General features: G+C 35.4%; 1 protein-coding gene across 1 annotated transcript in view; it reads right to left on the bottom strand.

The window, feature by feature from the left end:
* The window catches only part of LOC150084294 (uncharacterized), an 83110-nt gene that overhangs the window by 49792 nt on the left and 13108 nt on the right, over positions 1-20210 (bottom strand). The window contains exons 3-4 of the mRNA XM_090375970.1: positions 15694-17018; positions 13229-13313 (exon numbers count right to left, since the gene is read on the bottom strand). Coding sequence (XP_090232096.1) covers positions 13229-13313; positions 15694-17018 — 1410 coding nt within the window. The remainder of the gene's footprint in view (positions 1-13228; positions 13314-15693; positions 17019-20210) is intronic.

Genomic DNA, 20210 nt, shown 5'->3' with positions numbered 1-20210 from the left:
GTACAAGAGAAGCGACTAAATATGTAAATAAGCTTTCTAAACTCTTGAGAAATATACATTTTCCCACCATAAGAACATAACAAAAAAATTCAGTTTTGTATAGTTGACATACTGTATATGGGCATTCAGAGTATCAGTTGTGGGCAAGATAAATTTAAGTTACATAAGATACAGGAGTGGACAAAATAATGGAATTGCTTTTAAAACAGCTTGTATTCTGCATGGAATAGATACAAATAAACCTTGAACTGTCTTACAAGGAATATTGGGCCATTCTTCATGGAGGAACATTTCATGCTCCTTGAGTGATAAAGGCAGAGGATATCTACTTTCTCACTCTGCTCTGCAAATATCTCCAGTGACTCAATGAGTATGGTGATTGCACAAGGCCATGGGAGATGTTGCTCAAACCTGGCTATGTGTATTGGAGCATTACCATCTAGAAACATGGCATAGTTGTGGGAAACAACATTTGCACCATGGCATGAACCCAGTCAACTCAGAATAACAAAATAATCAGTAGCAATAATTCACCTGTTCAGGATGAAGATAGGCCCTAAAGAATACCAAAATACTGCTGCAGAGATTGTTGATCCTCATCTATGTTTGACAGCTGGCACAAACAGCCAGGATATATGCTTCCTTTGGCATTTTCGAAATGCAAACTCTCCCTGATGTTGGAAAAAGTGCAAATGATGATCCGTCTACAAATATGATATTTCCAACGATCAAGTGTCCAGTTTTTGTGCTCCTCACACCATTCCATCCTCTTTCTAGCATTATCATCATTAACAAATAGCTTTACAATAATGGCTCTGCCATAAATTTCAGCCTTATGAAGTTCTTGTCAAATTGTTTAGCTAAACTGGATTGCTGAGACCTTGATTAAGTTCCATATTTATTACTTTAGACAGCAGTTTTGCTTTCTGGCCACAATCTTTTACAGCATACAGCAATCTCTTTCAAAAAGCTCAATTTTGCCACAATTTGTTCTATTAGATTTTGTTTTTCCATATTTGGTGACTTTAGACATCACTTTCAATACAGTTAGTAGTAATAGGGGCATGTGATGCAAGAAAGCAAGTGTATGAGCTTATGCAGCATCAGCCAAAAAAAAAAAAAAAAAAATCACACCATTCCCTCCAAATGCCTGTCCAGTTCCTCCTTAAATTTATTCAACCTATCAACTTCCACAACGACAGATGGAAGTTTGTTCCAGCAATTAACCACCCGCTGGCTAAAGGCAAATTTCCACACATCTATTCTACATCTGTCCTTTCTTAATTTGAATTTATGCCCCCTTAGGTTCGTAATCTGAACAAGTGGAAGGATCCTATCAGAATTCAGCATGCTCAACACATTCAAGATTATACACCTCAATCAGATCACCGTGCAGGTGCTTAGTCTCCAGCCACTGCAATTTGCAGAACTTAAGCCTCTCTTGGTAAGAGGATCCCTTCATTCCCCTCACCAATCTTGTTGCCCTTCTCCGTACATGCTCAAGCAAATCTACATCCTTCCTAAAATGAGGCCTCCAGACCTGTATGCAGTACTCAAGGCGTGGCCTGACCATTGCCTTATACAGAGGGACAATCACCTCCTTTTCCCTGCTAGCAAAATTCCTATATATCATTGACAAAACCCCATGACCTGCCCTGGCAGCCTGTCTGCATTGCTCAGAAAACTTCATATCTGACTGCACAATTACTCCCAGGTCTTTTTCATTTTCTACCACCTTAAGTGTAGTACCACACAGTTGGTACGTTTCTCTGGGGTTACTTCTACACATATGCAGTACTTTGCATTTGTCAAGGTAAAACTTCAGTCGCCACTTCTTAGCCCATCTGCCCAAATTATCTAGATCTTGTTGCAGTAGCACACTGCCATTACTGTCACTAACAACCCTGCCAACCTTTGTATCATCTGCAAACTTCGACACTAAGCCTGATATACCTTCATCAATATCATTGATAAATATACAAAACAACAGTGGACCGAACACCAAACCCTGTGGGACTCCACTAATAACATTAGTCCAAGAAGAGTAGCACCCATTGATTACTACCCTCTGTCTTCTCCCACTTAACCATCCTTTTATCCATTGTAGCAACTTATCCTTAATACCATTCAGCTCCAATTTGTACACTAGTCTTCCATGCGCAACAGTGTCAAAAGCTTTCCTGAAATCCAAATATATGATATCAAAATTATTTTTTGCATCCAGTTCCTTTGTAACCATATCATAATATCCTATCAAATTTGTCAGACAAGACTTTCCCTTAACAAACCCATGCTGCGTCTGAATTATTGCTGTAGTCTTGTCTAGATGATCCTGCAATGCATCTTTAACCAGCGACTCCATTATTTTACCCAGAACAGAAGTTAAACTAACCGGTCTGTAATTACTCGTGTCACCCTTCGATCCCCCTTTGTGAATCGGGGATACATTTGCACATCTCCAGTCCGTGGGAACCTCTCCTGAGTCCAAGGATGCTCTCATAATTATGGCCAAGGGTTTGCTTAGTTGCTTTGCCGCCTCCTTTAATATAACTGGATAGATCCCATCCACCCCAGGTGCTTTTCTTACGTTTAACTTCAACAGTTTCTCTTCCACTTTGCTCTCAGTTATTACAAAATCATTAAGTATCTCGCTACAATTTGATAACCTTCTGCCATTTTCAAACCTTAATAATTCCTCATGTGTGAATGTAGATGCAAAATACTCATTCAGTTTGTTTGCTATCTGAGCAGGATCATCAACAGTCGAACCATCAATGTCAAGTGGACCAATCAGATTCATCCCCTTCCTTTTAGAGTTTATATAAGTAAAGAAATCCTTGCTGTTTTTCTTAGCATCTTTTGCCAAGGATTTCTCGTAATCTGCCTTCGCCTGCCGAACCTCCTTTATAACCTGATTACAGATTAACTTATATCTGCCATAGGCTTCAGAGTCGCTTGATAATTTATATGCATCCCATGCATTTTTCTTCTCTGTTACGAGTCTCATTAGTTCATTTGACAACCATTTAGGCCTAAACCTTGAACAATATTTCTTAATAGGTATGAAACTTTTAGTAGCATCCACAATTAATTCCTTGAATGCTTCCCACTTAGAATTTACTGTTGGTAACATCGTCAGTTGATCCCACTGTACAGTGGGATCAACTGACGATGTTACCAATGTTGAATTATAAATGGTAAGCCTTCAGGGACTTAATTTTGAAGGAAACTAGGCTTTTCGTTTCAATTAAGAAATACTATTCAAGGTTTAGGCCTAAACGGATGTCAGATGAATTAATGAGGTTCGTGGCAGAGAAGAAAAATGTATGGGATGCATATAAAGTATCAGGTGACACAGAAGCCTATGGCAGATATAAACTAGTCTGTAATCAAGTCACAAAGGAAGTTGGGCAGGTGAAGGCAGATTACGAGAAACCTTTGGCAAAGGATGCAGAGAAAAACAGCAAAGAGTTCTTTACTTATGTAAACTCTAGAAGGAAAGGAATGAATCAGATTAGACCACTTAACACAGATGGGTTGACGATTGATGATCATGCTCAGGTAGCTAATAAACTGAATGAGTATTTTGCATCTACATTCACACACGAGTTATTCAATGAGGGGAGTGCCATAAGTTTATCAAACTAACAGGGAGCTAAGTGATTTTGTAATAACAGAGCAAAGTGGAGGAGAAATTATTGAAGTTAAACATAAAAAAGGCACTTCAGGGTGGAAGGGATCTATCCAGTTATATTAAAAGAAGCAGCAAAGGAAGTAAGCAAACCCTTAGCCATAATTACGAGCTTCCTTAGACTCAGGGGAGGCCCCATGGACTCGAGGTTTGCAAATGTATCACCAATTCATGAAGGGGGTTCAAAAGGTGACAAGTAACTAGAGACCTGTTAGTTTAACTTGTGTTCAGGGAAAATAATGGCATCACTGGTTAAAGAAGCATTGCAGGATCATCTAGACAAGACTGCAGTAATAGTTAAGACAGCATGGGTTTGTTAAAGGGAGGTCTTGTCTGACCAATTTGATTGGATACTATATGGTGGTGGTCACAAAGGAACTGAATGCCAAAAATAATTTTGATATCATATACTTGGATTTCAGGAAAGCTTTTGATACTGTTGCACACAGAAGACTGCTACACAAATTGGAGAGTTATGGCATTAAGGGTAAGTCGCTACAATGGATAAAGGGATGGTTGGGTGGGAGATGACAGAAAGTGGTAACCAATAGACACTGCTCTTCGTGGACAAATGTTATTGGTGGAGTTCCCCAGGGTTCGGTGTTGGGCCCATTGTTGTTTTGTATATTTATCAATGATACTGATGAAGGTATATCAGGTTTAATGTCCAAGTTTGCAGAAGATACAAAGGTTGGCAGGTTTGTTAACGACAGTAAAGACAGTATGCTACTCCAACTGGATCTAGATAAGTTGGGCAAATGGGCTGAGAAGTGGCAACTGAAGTTTAATATTGACAAATGCAAAGCACTGCATATGGGTAGCAATAACCGAAGAGAAACATACCAACTGTGTGGTACTACACTCAAGGAAGTGGAAAGTGAAAAAGACCTGGGGGTTGTTGTTGTTTGGTTTTTAGGAGCATTAGTAACTAAGGCCGTTGCTCCAGGGATATGCAGTGGTCATTCTCTGACCTTTCCACATCCTCCATATTTGGTGGTCACGGGCTCGAACCCCGGTCTAATCAAGAAGCGTGTGCTACACACTGCTGCTCCTGCCCACCTGGCTACAGAGGTGCCTGACCTGGGAGTAATTTTGCAGTCAAATATGAAGTTCGCTGAGCAGGTCATGGATTCTTGTCAATGATATATAGGAATTTTTCTAGCAGGGACAGGAAGTGATTATCCTGTTATACAAGGCAATGGTCAGGCCATACCTAGAGTACTGTGTACAGGTTTGGAGGTCTCATTTTAGGAAGGATGTACAGTTGCTAGAACGAGTACAAAGAAGGGCAACAAGATTGGTGAGGGGAACAAAGTGTTTCTCTTACCAAGAAAGGCTTAAGTTCTGCAAATGAGATGATCTGGTTGAGGTGTACAAGGCCTTGAATGGGTTGAGCAAGCTGAATGCTGATGGGATTCTTCCTCTTGCTCAGATTAAGAACCTGAGGGGGCACAGTTTCAAATTGAGGAAAGACAGTTGTAGTATAAATGTGCAGAAATTTGCATTTAGCCAGCGGGTAGTTGATTGGCAGAACAGACTTCCATCTTTTGTTGTGGAAGTTGATAGACTAAATAAATTTAAGGCTGAGCTGGACAGGCATTTAGAACGAATGGAGAGGTGAAATGGGAGTTTTTTTTGGCTGATGCTGCATAAGCTTGCTTTCTTGCATCGTATGCCTTTAGCCAGCTGATTGGCGGAACAGACCTCCATCTGTTGCTGTGGAAGTAGATAGGTTAAATAAATTTAAGGTTGAACTAGACAAACATTTAGAGTGACCAAATGGGTGAAATGGGAAGGGTTTTTTTTTTAATTTAATTTAATTTTTGGCTGATGCTCTAAGCTTGCATCATATGGCTTGGCTCAACTAATGATAATATCCACATAACTTTTCTTTCTTATTATAAAGGAAAGAAAATGATATATCTATACAATTATTTCAAGACAGAATATTTTTCTCCAGTAATAATACATCATTTATGAATTAGAGAACTTTTGATATCCTCAATTTAATTTAAGATATCAGTCTTAATTGATATTTTAACTGTAATGGTATGTACACAAATGGAAATTAATCCTAATTGTCTAGTTGCATTTTGTAAAATGCTGAAAATCAGTTATGTTTATTGTTCAGAGAACTTATTTCACTTTATAAAGGAAATTAATGCTCTATCAATAACAAATGAAACCCCTACCTTATTTTAACTATATGTACCCGAGTCTGCTGCATTTGTTTCATTATTTTGCTAGCAGCTGTTTTTTCTCTTTTCATTTTTGTGAACCACAGAAATGAATGCTTCATTTCAGATTTATTTTGCAAGAAAGTCATTTGCAATCATTTGAAGTTGTGCCCTTAATCTGGGATGAAAGAAACAAAAGTTATAGAATGCAAGTCATATATCACATATATGATTTTGTTGAAAATTTGTGACCATCAATCGACTTAATGATGGAAAGTAGTCATTCCTTACTGCAAGACTCAGGATTAGTGCAAGTCTACCATTAAGAGACTGAAGATGATATTCTTGACAGGGTACAAGAAAATCTACAGACTTGGAAAAACTAGTGCTATGGGTTTCTCACACACCAATTTGGTGCTCTTTGGAGACTAATTTTGCACTGCACTTTCTGGAGATGAAAGGGATGGCTGTAATGGCAAGGCAGTCTTCCCACTGAGCCCTTAATGCAATGTGAATCCCCCTTGACTACTTCCTTACACCATTCTTAGCACGCCCACTTTAAATTAGGAGTTATGTTTGTACAGTATATCCTCATTAATTTGATATTGAATTATCTGAACTGCAATGTACTACAAAATTATTACCATCCCCAACCAACAGGTTTATATGCCTTTTATTATGGATTATTTGAAATCAGTCTACAACGAAATTCAAAATAGGTTCTGCAACTTGCCATTTCAGAATGAATTGGCATGTTAAAATGAAACTGAAGAGAGCCATAAAGAATATTTGCTGGTGTAGTGCATACAGTATGGTAACTTTAAATTTCTATTCTCCCCAATAATTGGGTGTGGATCTGGTGTGCACATGTAATTCATTTTGTTTACATTGTTGAAATCGGAGAGAGAGAGAATGCTTGTCGTATCGGCATAGCTGTAAAAATGTACACTTCTGATTACAGTCATGAAAATTTACATTGGTTCTGTGGAATTAAATCCATTTTTTTGTGAGCACAAAATTTAGTCGCTATTTAAGATGGTGATTAATCAAGATACTGCTTTATGAATTCCTTATTTTTCGTACTACCTTGACAGACAAAGTTAAAGGAGAAAAGATAAAAATTTTCATAGTTGATTGACAATCATTTTTCAACTTTGCTGTTATCATGTGAGTTTCAGATACAAGTCCAACTAAGGCCAAAATGTTTCTTAGACAGTCATTACTACTATATCCACTTTAGTTAAATATGGTCAGAACATTAGGTTTGTTATTTGAAGACATTTAATACACACAGCATTCACTTAGGTTTGTTTTATCACTAAGTATATGAAAGAGAGCAAGAGGAGCTTGCAGGTTTGTTGCAGATTGAGAAGAGACTGTACAGGTGGCTCAGTAATACGGACAATCAGAGTAGAGGATTGTCTCTTAGATATGTGTAGGAAAGGTATGTCAGTACAGTTTTGTCAATATTACTTCCCGTCTATCTGTCCGTGAACTAGAATGTTAAAAACACGGATTTCTTTTTCTTCCCCCCATTTCGGCAGTTTTCTACACAGTTGTGTCCAAACAGAAGTGTATTTGCCATGAAGGACACCTCTAAAATCTGTAAACGAAACAAACTAAAAGTTAACATTTATATCATGATGATAATGTGCATGTGTGCGTGCACGCATAATTTTATAGGTTGGTATGCTAATTTAATAAATGACGTATTTTTCTTTTTACTGAAGCCCTTACTTCGTTCAATAAATGTGTAAATTACTGAATGGAACTGAATTTTATCTACCATTAAAGCTCATTCTCCTGCCACATCTGCTATTACCGTATTTCTCTCAATGACTAATTCCTACAGTCAAAGCTGGTTCTTCTTCCGCAAATGTTACGGCAATATGATGTGTCAAATTTTTCAGTGACGTTCAAGAATACCTAGGTTTTAACATTTGTCGCTTTATACAGGGTACTCCCCTACAAAACAAACGCCTGTGATTATTAAATATTGATCAGAGGTAGGGGTGTGTGTGCGTGCAAGCACTTTGTTCCTGCCGGTGGAGCTGGTTTTCACACCACACATACTGGCCATGTTTCACAGCAACTTTTTTGCAGTCCACTATGCTCCTCACCAATCACAAAAAGATTACAATTAAGTCTCAAATTTTTACCAACGATAAAAGAGAAACCTAGCTTTTAACTTTTGTTCCTCTATCTGCTCAGGCTGATGGGAAAAATTTTTAAGTAGTACATGGGCTTTGCATTCCAAATGGAAGTGATTTTCATTCAAAGATCAGATGCACTTTTCCATGGCTGATATGACTGCACCGAAAAAGCAATTCTAAATCACTTATTTTTTCAGAATGTTTTTTAAAAAGCACCACCGAGAAGCAAACAAAAAGTATTCAGGTCCTCAATGAGGTCTCTCCACAGGTGTCTAGTTTCCAGATGCTACAATTTGCAGAACTAAAGTCTTTCTTGCTAAGAGTACCCTTTTGTGCCCCTGACTAATCTTGTTGCTCTTCTCTGCACTCATTCCAATAGATCCCTACCCTTCCTAATATGAGCCACTCAGAAGCCAAACTAATCAACTCCATGAAATAAAAAATAAAGAAAATTGAAGTTATATTGTTTTTTAAAATTTAGCCTGAAATATATGTACCAACAAATATTACATAGTGTATTATTTAAGATCTAGGTGTTATATTACAAGATATAAAATTCAAAAAAATAAATATATATAAAAAAGATTTGTTTGTGTTTTTACAAATTTTCTATGAATTATGAAGTTAATCAATTTGGCAAACTGAAAATATGGAAACTGCACAAAAAATAAATACGGCAAGTCATTATAATATTTATTATGAACCTTTCAACAGAAAATCGATATAGGAATTGTTTCATCATTATTATAATCAACATAAATAATACCTTCAATGTCAGATGCATCCAATGTACTGTCACCTCGATTTGTCTTTAAATTTTTTTTAATAGTCATGTTTAATGGGAGGAATGTATTCAATAGGTCCACCACGTCTTTTCTCTTTTCTTTTGTTACAGATCTACCAGAAGGATATAACAATGGCTGGTCTATGTTTTACAGTATCGATGGTCTACCTGCTTGCAATTTTATAATATTTATTGAGTAAAACTCTATATTTTCGTTAAACTTGCTTTTGAATTGTATTGTGGTTTCACCCTCTCAAATTTAATCCACTGCATATTGAAGCCAGTTGACTGATAATCCTATAATTGTTTCCTTTCTGTTAGTGATACAATCTTCCAATGGTTTTATGGAACGAAAGCCCCGATGAGTCATCTCAACCACAAGCAGTTTTTTCTTCTTACATGTTCTGATGATTTCTTACCAATCAGTGGGAGAAAAAGTTTTGATTCTTCTTTGCAAGTGATTCAATAATGGCAAAATCTGAATCATTAGGCAAATAACTATGTCCACTTACCAGAAATTTCATTTCAATTGATTTGGCTTTTATGTATGTACTTTGAACCAGTTTTAATATTTCTGTTTTGTCCGGTGCACAAATCTGAGTACATTATTTTTTTTATGATTTTCCGAGCACACTGACATGGTTTATCTTGAAATTCTTTTGCGGCATTAAACATCCATTCCTATTTTTGCACTACATACCTTGTAGCCTTTACAGTACTGAATATTTCGAATCCACTTGTCATGATTCCGGCTCAGTTCCCATCCAGTATTTGAACAATTTGTTCTGGTAGCTGGGTTATGGGCAATATTTTCCTTGTTTGAATCTGACTATGAATCTGAATAAATATGAAGCATTTCCTTGAATTGGGTTTTCTGAGTATTGTAGGATCACTATCTGATTCATTACTCTGCATGTTGCAATAATAACTACTTTCCACCTTTATTTTACACCCATAAATTGTTTCTTTTATAAAACAATGTACTTTTATAATTAATGACGTTTCTTGTTTAACACTTCACAATAACCTCGATTATGAACTGTTGACACCAAACTGGAGTTAATTGAAATGGCTTCTGAAATATATTAACTGTTATTCAGAAAGAATAAATAATCCTGCCATCTTGTGATGATAAATAGAATTATTGAGGGTAATAGTTTGGTTTCCGAAAAGTTAAGCACTAATCATGTGCTCTGGCACTAAAATTGAGAAAATTACAGAAAGTGAAGTTGATCAGTTTGACTTCTCAGTGGCCTATATGAGTCTTCCATATCTATAGGCAGAACCCAAGATGAAGCCTAACTACTACCTCATATAATGGAATAAACATCTTGTCCCTGTTGGCAAAATTCCTGTATATCATTACCAGATTTTAGTATATTTAGCATTATTTGTATATTTTAGTGCAGGTAAAATACCTCATATAACATGGCAGTTAGGTTCCTATAAAATCTCGTGTAGTGTGAAACAGGACTAAGAATCAGTGCAAAAATGGGGGGGGGGGTTACATTCCAAAAGCTAACAAAAATACATCATCTTTTTACAACTATCGGGAACTTAATTTTTATTAAAAATAGTAATTGCTGAACAAATGTATTTTTGTTCAGCAAAAATTTATGTCACATTATCTGACATATGTATCAGTCTTACAGACTGATACATATGTCAGATAATGTGCGTTCATTTAATTCTCTTCCTCTTCATTGCTGCTAAGCACAATCAAACGGGAATGTTTTCTCTGTTGCAGAAAATCTTCACCTTTTGAACTTTCTTCTGCATCATCTAGATTTCATGTATCTTCTGCTCTCTTTAAAAGAAACCAGTAATCTGGGATTGTTTGTTTTTACTTGATAGATCTTTGTAAATTAAATGGTATGGAGCTAAGCATTTTTGAGGCTCCCTTTTGAACTGTGTGTTCCTTTCAGTTGAAGGATCTGCATTCAAAAAATAAGATTCTAATTGCTCAGCTAAGTTTAAGCCTTCCTGTATGTTTTTTAGTGTAAAATTTGGAACTTTAAAATTTTCATCTAGACTCTGGCCACACATTTTTCCAACACTCATTTAATGTTGACTGTTTAACTTCTTTTAGTGACAAAGCTATGATTCCAATACAGTCCACAACTGAAAAATATTTCCATGCCTCCATCACTTCAATAGATTCGGAATAAATTTTTTCAAAAATCCATTGTAACAATTTTCCACTATGAGTTTTAAAGGTAGATACAATGCCATGATCTAATAGCTGATTTCAAGTTTTATTAGGTGGTAGGAACATTACTTCAACACTTGGATGACTTAAATCTTTGGACACGTTATCCAATAGTAATAAAACTTTGAAATCTAGATTTTTCTGCTTTAAATAGTTTTCCACAGCTAGCACAAAACAATTTAGAAACCATTCTTTAAATAAAATCGGCACTTACCCAAATTATGCCAAGTTCCTTAGGCATAATTTGGGGCTGGAAATTAATTCACAACAAAGAAATTATTCCAATACAGTTCTTAAGAACAAAAGTTTAGTAATACACACCCAGAAAAATTTATAAATTATCAAATAAAAAGCAAAATAACCTTACAAAAACATTTGAAGTCACAAACTGCATGCTTCGAAGTCACAATTTATGGTCTCCAACAAGCACAAATTCAATAGCACAGAATCGGTGTCGTAACTAGAAAAAGTGGGACCCAATGCATGTGTTTAGTGTTCCTACCCCCTGAAAATATTTGTTTTGGTAAAAATAAAAAAATCCTTAAATTGCCATGGAATAGCAGCTATGCTAATCCCATTTCATCTCTATTCACTGCAGTTTCACTTGTGCTGTGCAGCTAACAATAAACATGGCAATTCGTGTGAAAAAATTATTGTTCAAAGACATGGTAAATTTTATCATAAACATAACTAAAAAACATATTTTTACTCAATTAAATTTTTTCCTGTTTTGGGCAGGTGGGCAGCAGGCTACCTTTCAGCCGTGGGCTCAAATGCAGTGCATTGGCATAGTTATACCACTGCACAGAACCTAACATGGGGATTTCCCAATAATTTTTTTTGCATAATGACTAGCAAATCAACAGCAGGGATTCACAAAAAATAATGGTAATGTTGAAAAATTACATCCAACATAATAGCAGGTTTTTTTCTGCACAAAAGGTCAAAAACTCCGCGTTGTGCAAGGCTTGCCGCAATTCTCTAACCATGTTATATGGGGGTTGCCTGTATAGTTACATGCAATATTTTCCTTTCAAGCAGTGTTCATGGCTAATCTTTCCCATAAAGACTTATTTACATGCACAAAAAACAGATTTAATTCTACACAGCCTAAGAAAAACTTCATAACTATATCAAATTTTTCAGCTAGCCTTACACACTAGCCATTTTATGTCTACCATTTTTAGCCAATCTAAAGTCAATCTAGTCACTGGATCATGCAGTGTAATTAGTAAGAGCAGATTGTGCTTAGTTACGAAGTTTACAGATTGATGAAAGGGAAATATTACCCCCCCCCTTCATGGATTACAAATATTAAACAGCAAATAATATCCCAAGATATGGCTAATCTCTCTTTAGCAAAATATAAATTTCTGAAACACTGAGGAAGTTCCCCTACAAAAGAGAGAGAGAGGGGTGGAGAGCCTAGGAATTCCCCCCCCCCCCCAAGAAAATATTTAGAAAATCATGTGCCAATGGTAATAGTAATTTATATTTTAAAATAAATTTTTTTATTTAAATATGATTTTTTAAAATTTTTATTCCTATTTAAATTCTGGAACACCACTATAACATGTTCCAGAATTTAAATAGAAATAAAAAAAGCCATGTTTACAAAACTATACATAAACAACATAATGCTTATTTTAACTTAATAACATGCAGTTTGTATGCTTCAAATCATATGACTAGTAATGGCAGCAAAAATAAAAAAAAACAAAAAAACTTAGTAATCCTGTTACCCATGTATGAGAAATTAATTGAATTTATCCACAGTACATTTGTTGGCTTTCTCATATCGACCAAATTAATGCATTAACCATCTATTCATAAATGTCTACCACAATGAAAAGAAGATTATTAACATTTTAAATGAGACTTAAGAAAATTCTGCTCACTGCTAACTAAATTTTCTTAATTAGTACTAAGATGTTCCAAACGTATACAAATACTACAAACAAAATACATTTATATTTAAACAGACATATATTTCAGCATGTCTGTTTAAATATAAATAGGTTTGGAGTATTCAACATGAACTTTAAATTATACACCAGATTTCACCAAATACCTACTTGAAACTTTAAATGTAACAACTCAGAAAGCAAGCATCTTTGGACATGTTTATAGCAAACCACTCCCCACCCTTTAAATACACCCAAGGATTATTCTAATTCAAATAAGTTTGAATCCATGTCGGAAAACCAAACATACCTGAACATATTATCAGATGTTTTCTGAAATGACTGTCCCATAGAAGACTGCTGTTGAAGTCCTAGACCTATATTCCATACGGGTCCTAAAAATAAAAAAGGATGTAGTGGATGTGAATAAAGGATATCAGGTGGTGGAATATACAAACAAACATAAAATGAAAGTGGAGGGGGGGTACTACAGTAACCTCCAATTTATGAACACCATGCGTTCTTGAAAAGTAGATTTTTTGTTTATTAATGTGTTTTGTAATCTGCAATATATTCTTGTTTTTTAAAACAAGACTGTTTATCCTTACTTAATTTCACAAGATTTCAAACAAAAGATCAATTTTATGGTGAACTTTTGGTGACAGATTCTATGTTAATCGAAAGTGGGACACCAAATACCAGCCAAAACATTTAAACATCTTTCTTAGAATTAAGTCAAAAGCAGCACAGTAAGGTTCTGTATGACATTAAGGAGTTTTAAATTATTTTTTTTAGTGAGGATTTTTGCAGACAGTTTTTCACCCTAACTACCATTCAATTTATGGTTAACCATTCTAACATCAAACACTAATGTAAACACTTGCAACTATAAATGATGTAACAAGACAGGCAGGTCCTCTAGAGACTGAAGAGAACATGGGATGCTTGTTACAGTATGGGTTGGACCTTTTCTAGCTAACTTCTCATTTACTTGAAGTTTGAAAGGGGCATTTATGGTCTTGAAAGTGGCCAGATCTGATCGAGTCATTAGAAAAATAGCCATGAAAGATGGCTATCCAGATATCACACACACACACACACACACACACACACACAAATCACTCTTTTCATATCTAAAAATTAAAGAGAAGATAACTATGATGAACAGAATCCATAACAATTCCAGACATCCCAAAAGGTCATATCACATCAACAGTGGTTGTAACAACTTAACTAAGTAGAATCATGTGCAAGGTCTGTAGTTAGAATAAGGGAATACAAAAAAAAAAAAAAAAAAAAAAATATATATACTGTGTTCCCTAATAAAAGCGTTTCATACTTTATAGCATGACAATGCATGGGATTTTTTAAGGGACCTATTTCTGGATTCTTCGTTCCACCTCAGCTGTGCCTTCAAAAAAACTATTCGCAAAATGTTTTGAATCAGCCACTGTGAACTAGAAGAAAGAATTCAACTCAATGTGGAATATTACAATATTTGGGATGAACTCAAAGTGAACATTTTGACGTCATCCACACAACTTCAAACTGTAAACTATTGTTAAATTAGTGTTGGCAAAATAATGTAAGGAAGAAAAGCTTACACAGCATCAGCAAAAAATAAATAAAACAAAATAAGTGCGTGTATGTGTGTGGAGGGAATTTCTATGGTTAGGTCAAGGTGATTCACCAGCTATTCCACAATACATTCATGTTACAACTCGACCCTTATCATCAACAAACTGTTGATCTAAGAAATGCACTGCTTACATAAGCAATAAGCAGTTGGCACCATGAATTATATAGGTGGAAAGAAGTATATGGAATGAAAAAGAGGGCATCTAATAATGACCTTCAATCACCTATGGAAAGTCCTTTATATCCAAGTAGAATGGACTATTTATAGTGGCACCACGAATGGCAAATATGGTCATGGGATCAAATCTTGTTTCACAGTTTATTACTAAATAATAAACTATGTAACTTTAGGGGAAGTGACATAATGTAATGAAGCCATAGTGCCTCATGTCCCTATCAAAGCCTCTGATGGCAGTATTTTGGTGTTTTCAATGTTTACATGGAATATTACTAGTTCTTTCATCACCTAAGGGTTCTATCAACTCCTGTGTGTGTGTTTTTTTTTTTTTTTATGAAAACCCCAAGCACGAAAGGTATCAAAACCTATAGTACTTAGTACCGTGCATGGGTTGAAGGAGAAGTATGGGGGGAGGGGGATGCCGGAAACTTTGCTCTAGAGACTAAACATGGGTTTCGCCACTTCAAGCCTCCAATAAGCTAGTGAAATAGAAGGTGCAAAAGAACGTGTGTTACTGATGTACCCAGATAGCAAAGGAATGCTGTAAGATAAGGCCTGTCCATGAATGGTTTCAAGAACACTCCAAACCTTCCTAGATCCTCTACGCCCTCAAGATTTAAATCCAATCACCACTTGTGGATAAATTAGAAAGACATCACTGAGTGGTAAACACTGATAAGCCTACTTTAACTTATGGGAATGGACTAATGCCACCAAGGATACTTGCACAAAACTTATGGAATCAGTACCATTGTCACTGAAGGAGAACATCAACTCGATATTTAGATCCTCTAATATTTTGGAAAACTATAAGTCACAAGATTTTATTAGTTGGTAAGGTCGTGTGTGTTTGTTAAGGAATATATAAATTTGATTTAATGTTTTAGTTTAAATAAATAAATATATTCATATTACCAAGACGTGCATTTAGTAATCACTGAGATTTAATAGCTACATACCTGGTGGCTTTCCCTCGACTTTATTGCCTAATATTTGTGAAGGATTTCTATCAAACATTTCAGATGGATTGGAGCTTCTCTCAGATGCTCTCATTTGACTTCTTGCAAATTCTTCCTGCATTAAGGACTGTATCTTCCCAAAGAATGATGAATCAGGACTTTGTTTATGATGTGAAAATTCTCTTCTTTCTACTAAACCACTAGAAAGGATATCTTTTCCTAGTTTCTCATCTAACCTCTGATCTGGTCTCCCATATGATTTTATTTGTTCAAACTTGCTTCTGTTTAACTGTTCCATACTTGGGGGACTTCTCCGGTCATATAATTCTGACGTGGTAAGCTCTCTCTGGCCAAACATTTCCCCAGAATACCCCCTAGTATTCTGAGGCATCCAGTTTGGAGTTTGTCCTTCAGATCTGTCTATAGGAGCAGGACTTCTTCTGAAGCCACCTTCAAAAGGAAAAGACTTCCTGTTGTCACTGGAAAAAAATGAACTGGCATTTTCTCTATTATTCATTTCAGGTGGTGAATTCCACTTACTGGGTATATCTTGAGTGGACATATTCATCTGTTCACGTCTTTCAGGCGGCGAATTCCAGTTACTGGGTATATCTTGAGTGGACATATTCATCTGTTCACGTCTTTCGGGTGGCGAATTCCAGTTACTGGGTATATCTCGAGTGGCCATATTCATCTGTTCACGTCTTTCAGGTGGTGAATTCCAGTTACTGGGTATATCTCGAGTGGACATATTCATCTGTTCACGTCTTTCAAACAGCATACTTCTTTCGTTATTTATGTTATTAGGAAAAGATAGATTCCTACTGAGCATTCCATATGAAGGGGTATTTTTCCTATTATATGCTTCTTTTGATTCAAAGGAGAATCTTTCAGAATTGTTTGGTAGATTATTTCTTCTTTCATTCATTCTTTGTGCTGCAGAATTTCTGAGATTCTGAACTTCAACTGCAGAATCATTTCTAACGCATATACGCAATGGAGAAAAATTGTTATAAGAGGCAGCTGCAGAATGCATATTTTTTTCATAGTCACTAGAAGCAGTTGGTCTGTTACGCATTTGTGATAAAAAAAGATTGGATCTATCAGACATATTTGTAGATGAAGGTTTTCTTCCAACAAAGGAATATCTTTCATCTGACATTCCTGAATGAATTTCACTTCTAGTGGGCATACTTCTATCAAACATCTTTTGAGAAGAATCATCATACATTCTTTGTGGAGATCTGCTTCTGAAGACATTTGGTGTTGGGTTTTCAAAACGTTCCCTTTGCATAAAGGAATTATCAGCAAACTCTGATATGTTTCTGCAAGAATATACACAAAATTAAAATGGAAAGGCATGGCCAAGAAATTCAATATTACACTAAATAACTTTAAATAAGTAAATACATGCAAACAACAACAAAAAAAAAAAAAAAAAAAAACAATACTGTATATCCAAGGCGCAACTTTACAATTTCAAAAGTATTTCTAGAATTATTCTTGAAAATGACAAAACTTATCTTTATCCCGATTAATTCATGAACATATATATGAAGGCCAGAGATGAAAAAAAAAAAACTTTCCTGTGCAAAAACTTAACATTCAATTTTCCCACTAAAATCTTTACTACCTGTCAAGGATAAGGAGTTTAGGCTGATGGCAATCAGCATGTGCTGATTGCACATGATAACAGAAAAATAGAGCCAGGTTTTGGGGTCATAATGATGTTAATATGACTTTGAGCACCACTTGTTTAAGCAACTTAAAAATCTTAGTGAAGACTTACTTAGCAAAAGTTAACACCAAGTACAGTGTTAGCTGTTCTGCAGAAACAATAGGCTTTTGCAACTGAATTAAAGTTTTTTCTTTTTATCCAACAAAATAGAAGTGACCATTAGTACACACAAGAAGTAATATACAAAATGCACAGCTTTTACTGCTTCTTTTCAAAGGCATTCAGAACTCACCAAAACATCAGTTTTTATAGCTTAAGACTGATTTTTTTTTATTAATTATTTTTCTATTCTTTTAAAATTAATGCAACACTAAAGAAATTTAGAGCGATAGTCCCACAAGCACAAGATTACTGCCATAAAAAAAAAAAATCCACCCACTTTTCCACAGCACAACACTGTAGTCCTATTTGTGAAAAATAATCAATTTTTTTTTTTAAATACATATTCAAGTCTACTGTTGAGTACAGTACACTTGATGCTATTATACTCTCAACATTTCTGAACCAACTGCAGTTAACAAAAGCACTGTTATCTGATGTGATTGGGACTATTAGTGTTGGTTGGTAAATCGAAAAAGTCAACTAAAGTGGGGAATCATAAAAAAAAAAAGTATACATATGCACCACAAGAATTTTATTTTCACATTTAATATATACATTCATTTCCATAAAATCAGTAAATTTAATGTATCTAGACCAGTGGTTCCCAACCTGTGCTCCGTGGAGCCCTAAGGGCTCCCCGTACACTTCCCAGGGGCTCTGCGGCCACTCCAGGAAAATAAAATAGCTAAAAATTGAATGAAATTAAAGAATTAGAAACATAAATAAAATACAACCACAGGTGTCTCATTAAATATTTATACGTTATTTTATGTTATGTCTTAATTTAGGTTTACTGTAAAATATAATTTTATTGCATGGATGGGCATTGTATAATTGTTTAAATATCTCTACTTTACACTCCCTTATTATCTATCCCCTCTTTCCCCCCATAACACTACTCTTAAACATCATTAGCTTGAAAACATAGGGTAAGCATAAGGGGCTCCCCTCCATAGAAATTGATTCTAAAAAGGGCTCTGTAGGTCAAAAACACTGGGAATCACTGATCTAGACAATGAAATAAGGCATTTTTCTGCATAGTCCTTTCATTTTTTCTTATAAGCACCACATTACTGAATTAGGCTGTTGTTCAATATAGAAGTAAAGGGACATTTTTAGCAGTTGCATGAGAAACTTTTGGCCCTTGGTTCGACTATCCACTTGTTTCCATCACAATGGGTACACTTTCTACATCAATTTAATTTTTCAATAAAGTTATCAATTTGTTGGAAAATGCTGGTGAACCTATTGCTAAAATACCTGCAACCTTTAATTTGCCTGAAATCAGTTAATAAACTACTTATTTATTAATTATATTTATTATTAGCTTTGTCAACCTTTGGTCAAAGTATCCGGCAAAAATTCAGTAAACTTTGAATTTCAAATTGCATTCCATGTTAGCGTTATATTGTTTACTCCTCTTTGATGTTGATGACTTAATGATTCTATGAGACCTCTATTCATTTCTTCCATTTTTAACAAAATTGAATAATGTCACCTCTTTAAACATTCTAGAAACCTCGATCCACAAGTTTGTTTGTTGTTTGTTATTTGGTTTTTAGGAGCATTAGCAACTAAGGCCATATTGCTCCGGAAATATGCAGTGGTCATTCCCTGACCTTTCCGCATCCTCCGTATTTGGTGGTGATGGGCTCGAACCCCGGTCTAATCAAGAAGCGTGTGCTACACACGGCTGTTCCTTCCCACCTGGCTATCCACGGGATATGGATCATGGCTGTTACATTCGGCAATGAAAACGTCCTTTATACTCACTCTGAATGGCTCACAACTATAATGTGTAGGAGTCTTACCCAAAAAGAAAAGCAATTTCAGTAACTAGTGCAGTAACTGCACTTTGTTTTCTTCGAGTCTTTCTTTACAGAAGGCACAAATTCATGGGGGGGGGGAATCATTAACGAAGATCCCATCAATGCTGATTTCTGTGATTGGTAGTAAACTGGAAAAGTGAACAATTTTTATTTTTTTAAAAGTTCCAGGATTACAAAAAAAAAAAAAAAAAAAAAACAAAACTTGAAACAAAAAGCAAAAATCCTAGATTTCTTATTCTTTCCCAAATCTTTTATGGTTATTTCACTCACACCTAATTCAACAGCAATTTCTTTTTACAATAATGAATCTACATTTATCTGGACAAGAGCCAGTTATGATATGCACCATTCTTATCTTAAACAGCCTTATCACATCAGTGGTCGCCAACATATGACCCATGAGAAAATTTTGTTGACTGACTTGAGAAACTACGGTTTCTTTCTAAAAATGAAATCATGTAACTTATTTTTTTTCAAAAATAGTCTCTATAATACCATAATAAGGATTGTTATATGTACAAACAAAATTCTGCCTGAACTTGAATACTGAGCCACTAGTTAAACTCTGGATAAAACTAACAAAAACTGACTCACTATAAAAAAAAAAACATTGATGGCCACAGGTTTAGATAAACACGAGATTTTAAGATGGATTGAAGAATAAAGTATTTCATCCCCACAAGAATAATTTCAATGACACATGGACAAAACATTGACATCAGAAGACTTAAAACAGTAATCCAACCAAGGAAAATAGAAATCTCACAGGTCATTCCATTTTGCATTCATGTAATGCTAAACAACATAAGACTGAGAAGGACCTCTAGGCATCCCAGATCATACTTATG

The sequence above is a fragment of the Mastigoproctus giganteus genome, chromosome 6, assembly GCF_048544385.1.
Source record: "Mastigoproctus giganteus isolate SK-2022 chromosome 6, ASM4854438v1, whole genome shotgun sequence".
Lineage (NCBI taxonomy): Eukaryota > Metazoa > Arthropoda > Arachnida > Uropygi > Thelyphonidae > Mastigoproctus > Mastigoproctus giganteus.
Note: the sequence above shows the minus strand (reverse complement) of the source record. Positions and strands in the feature narration are given on the sequence as shown.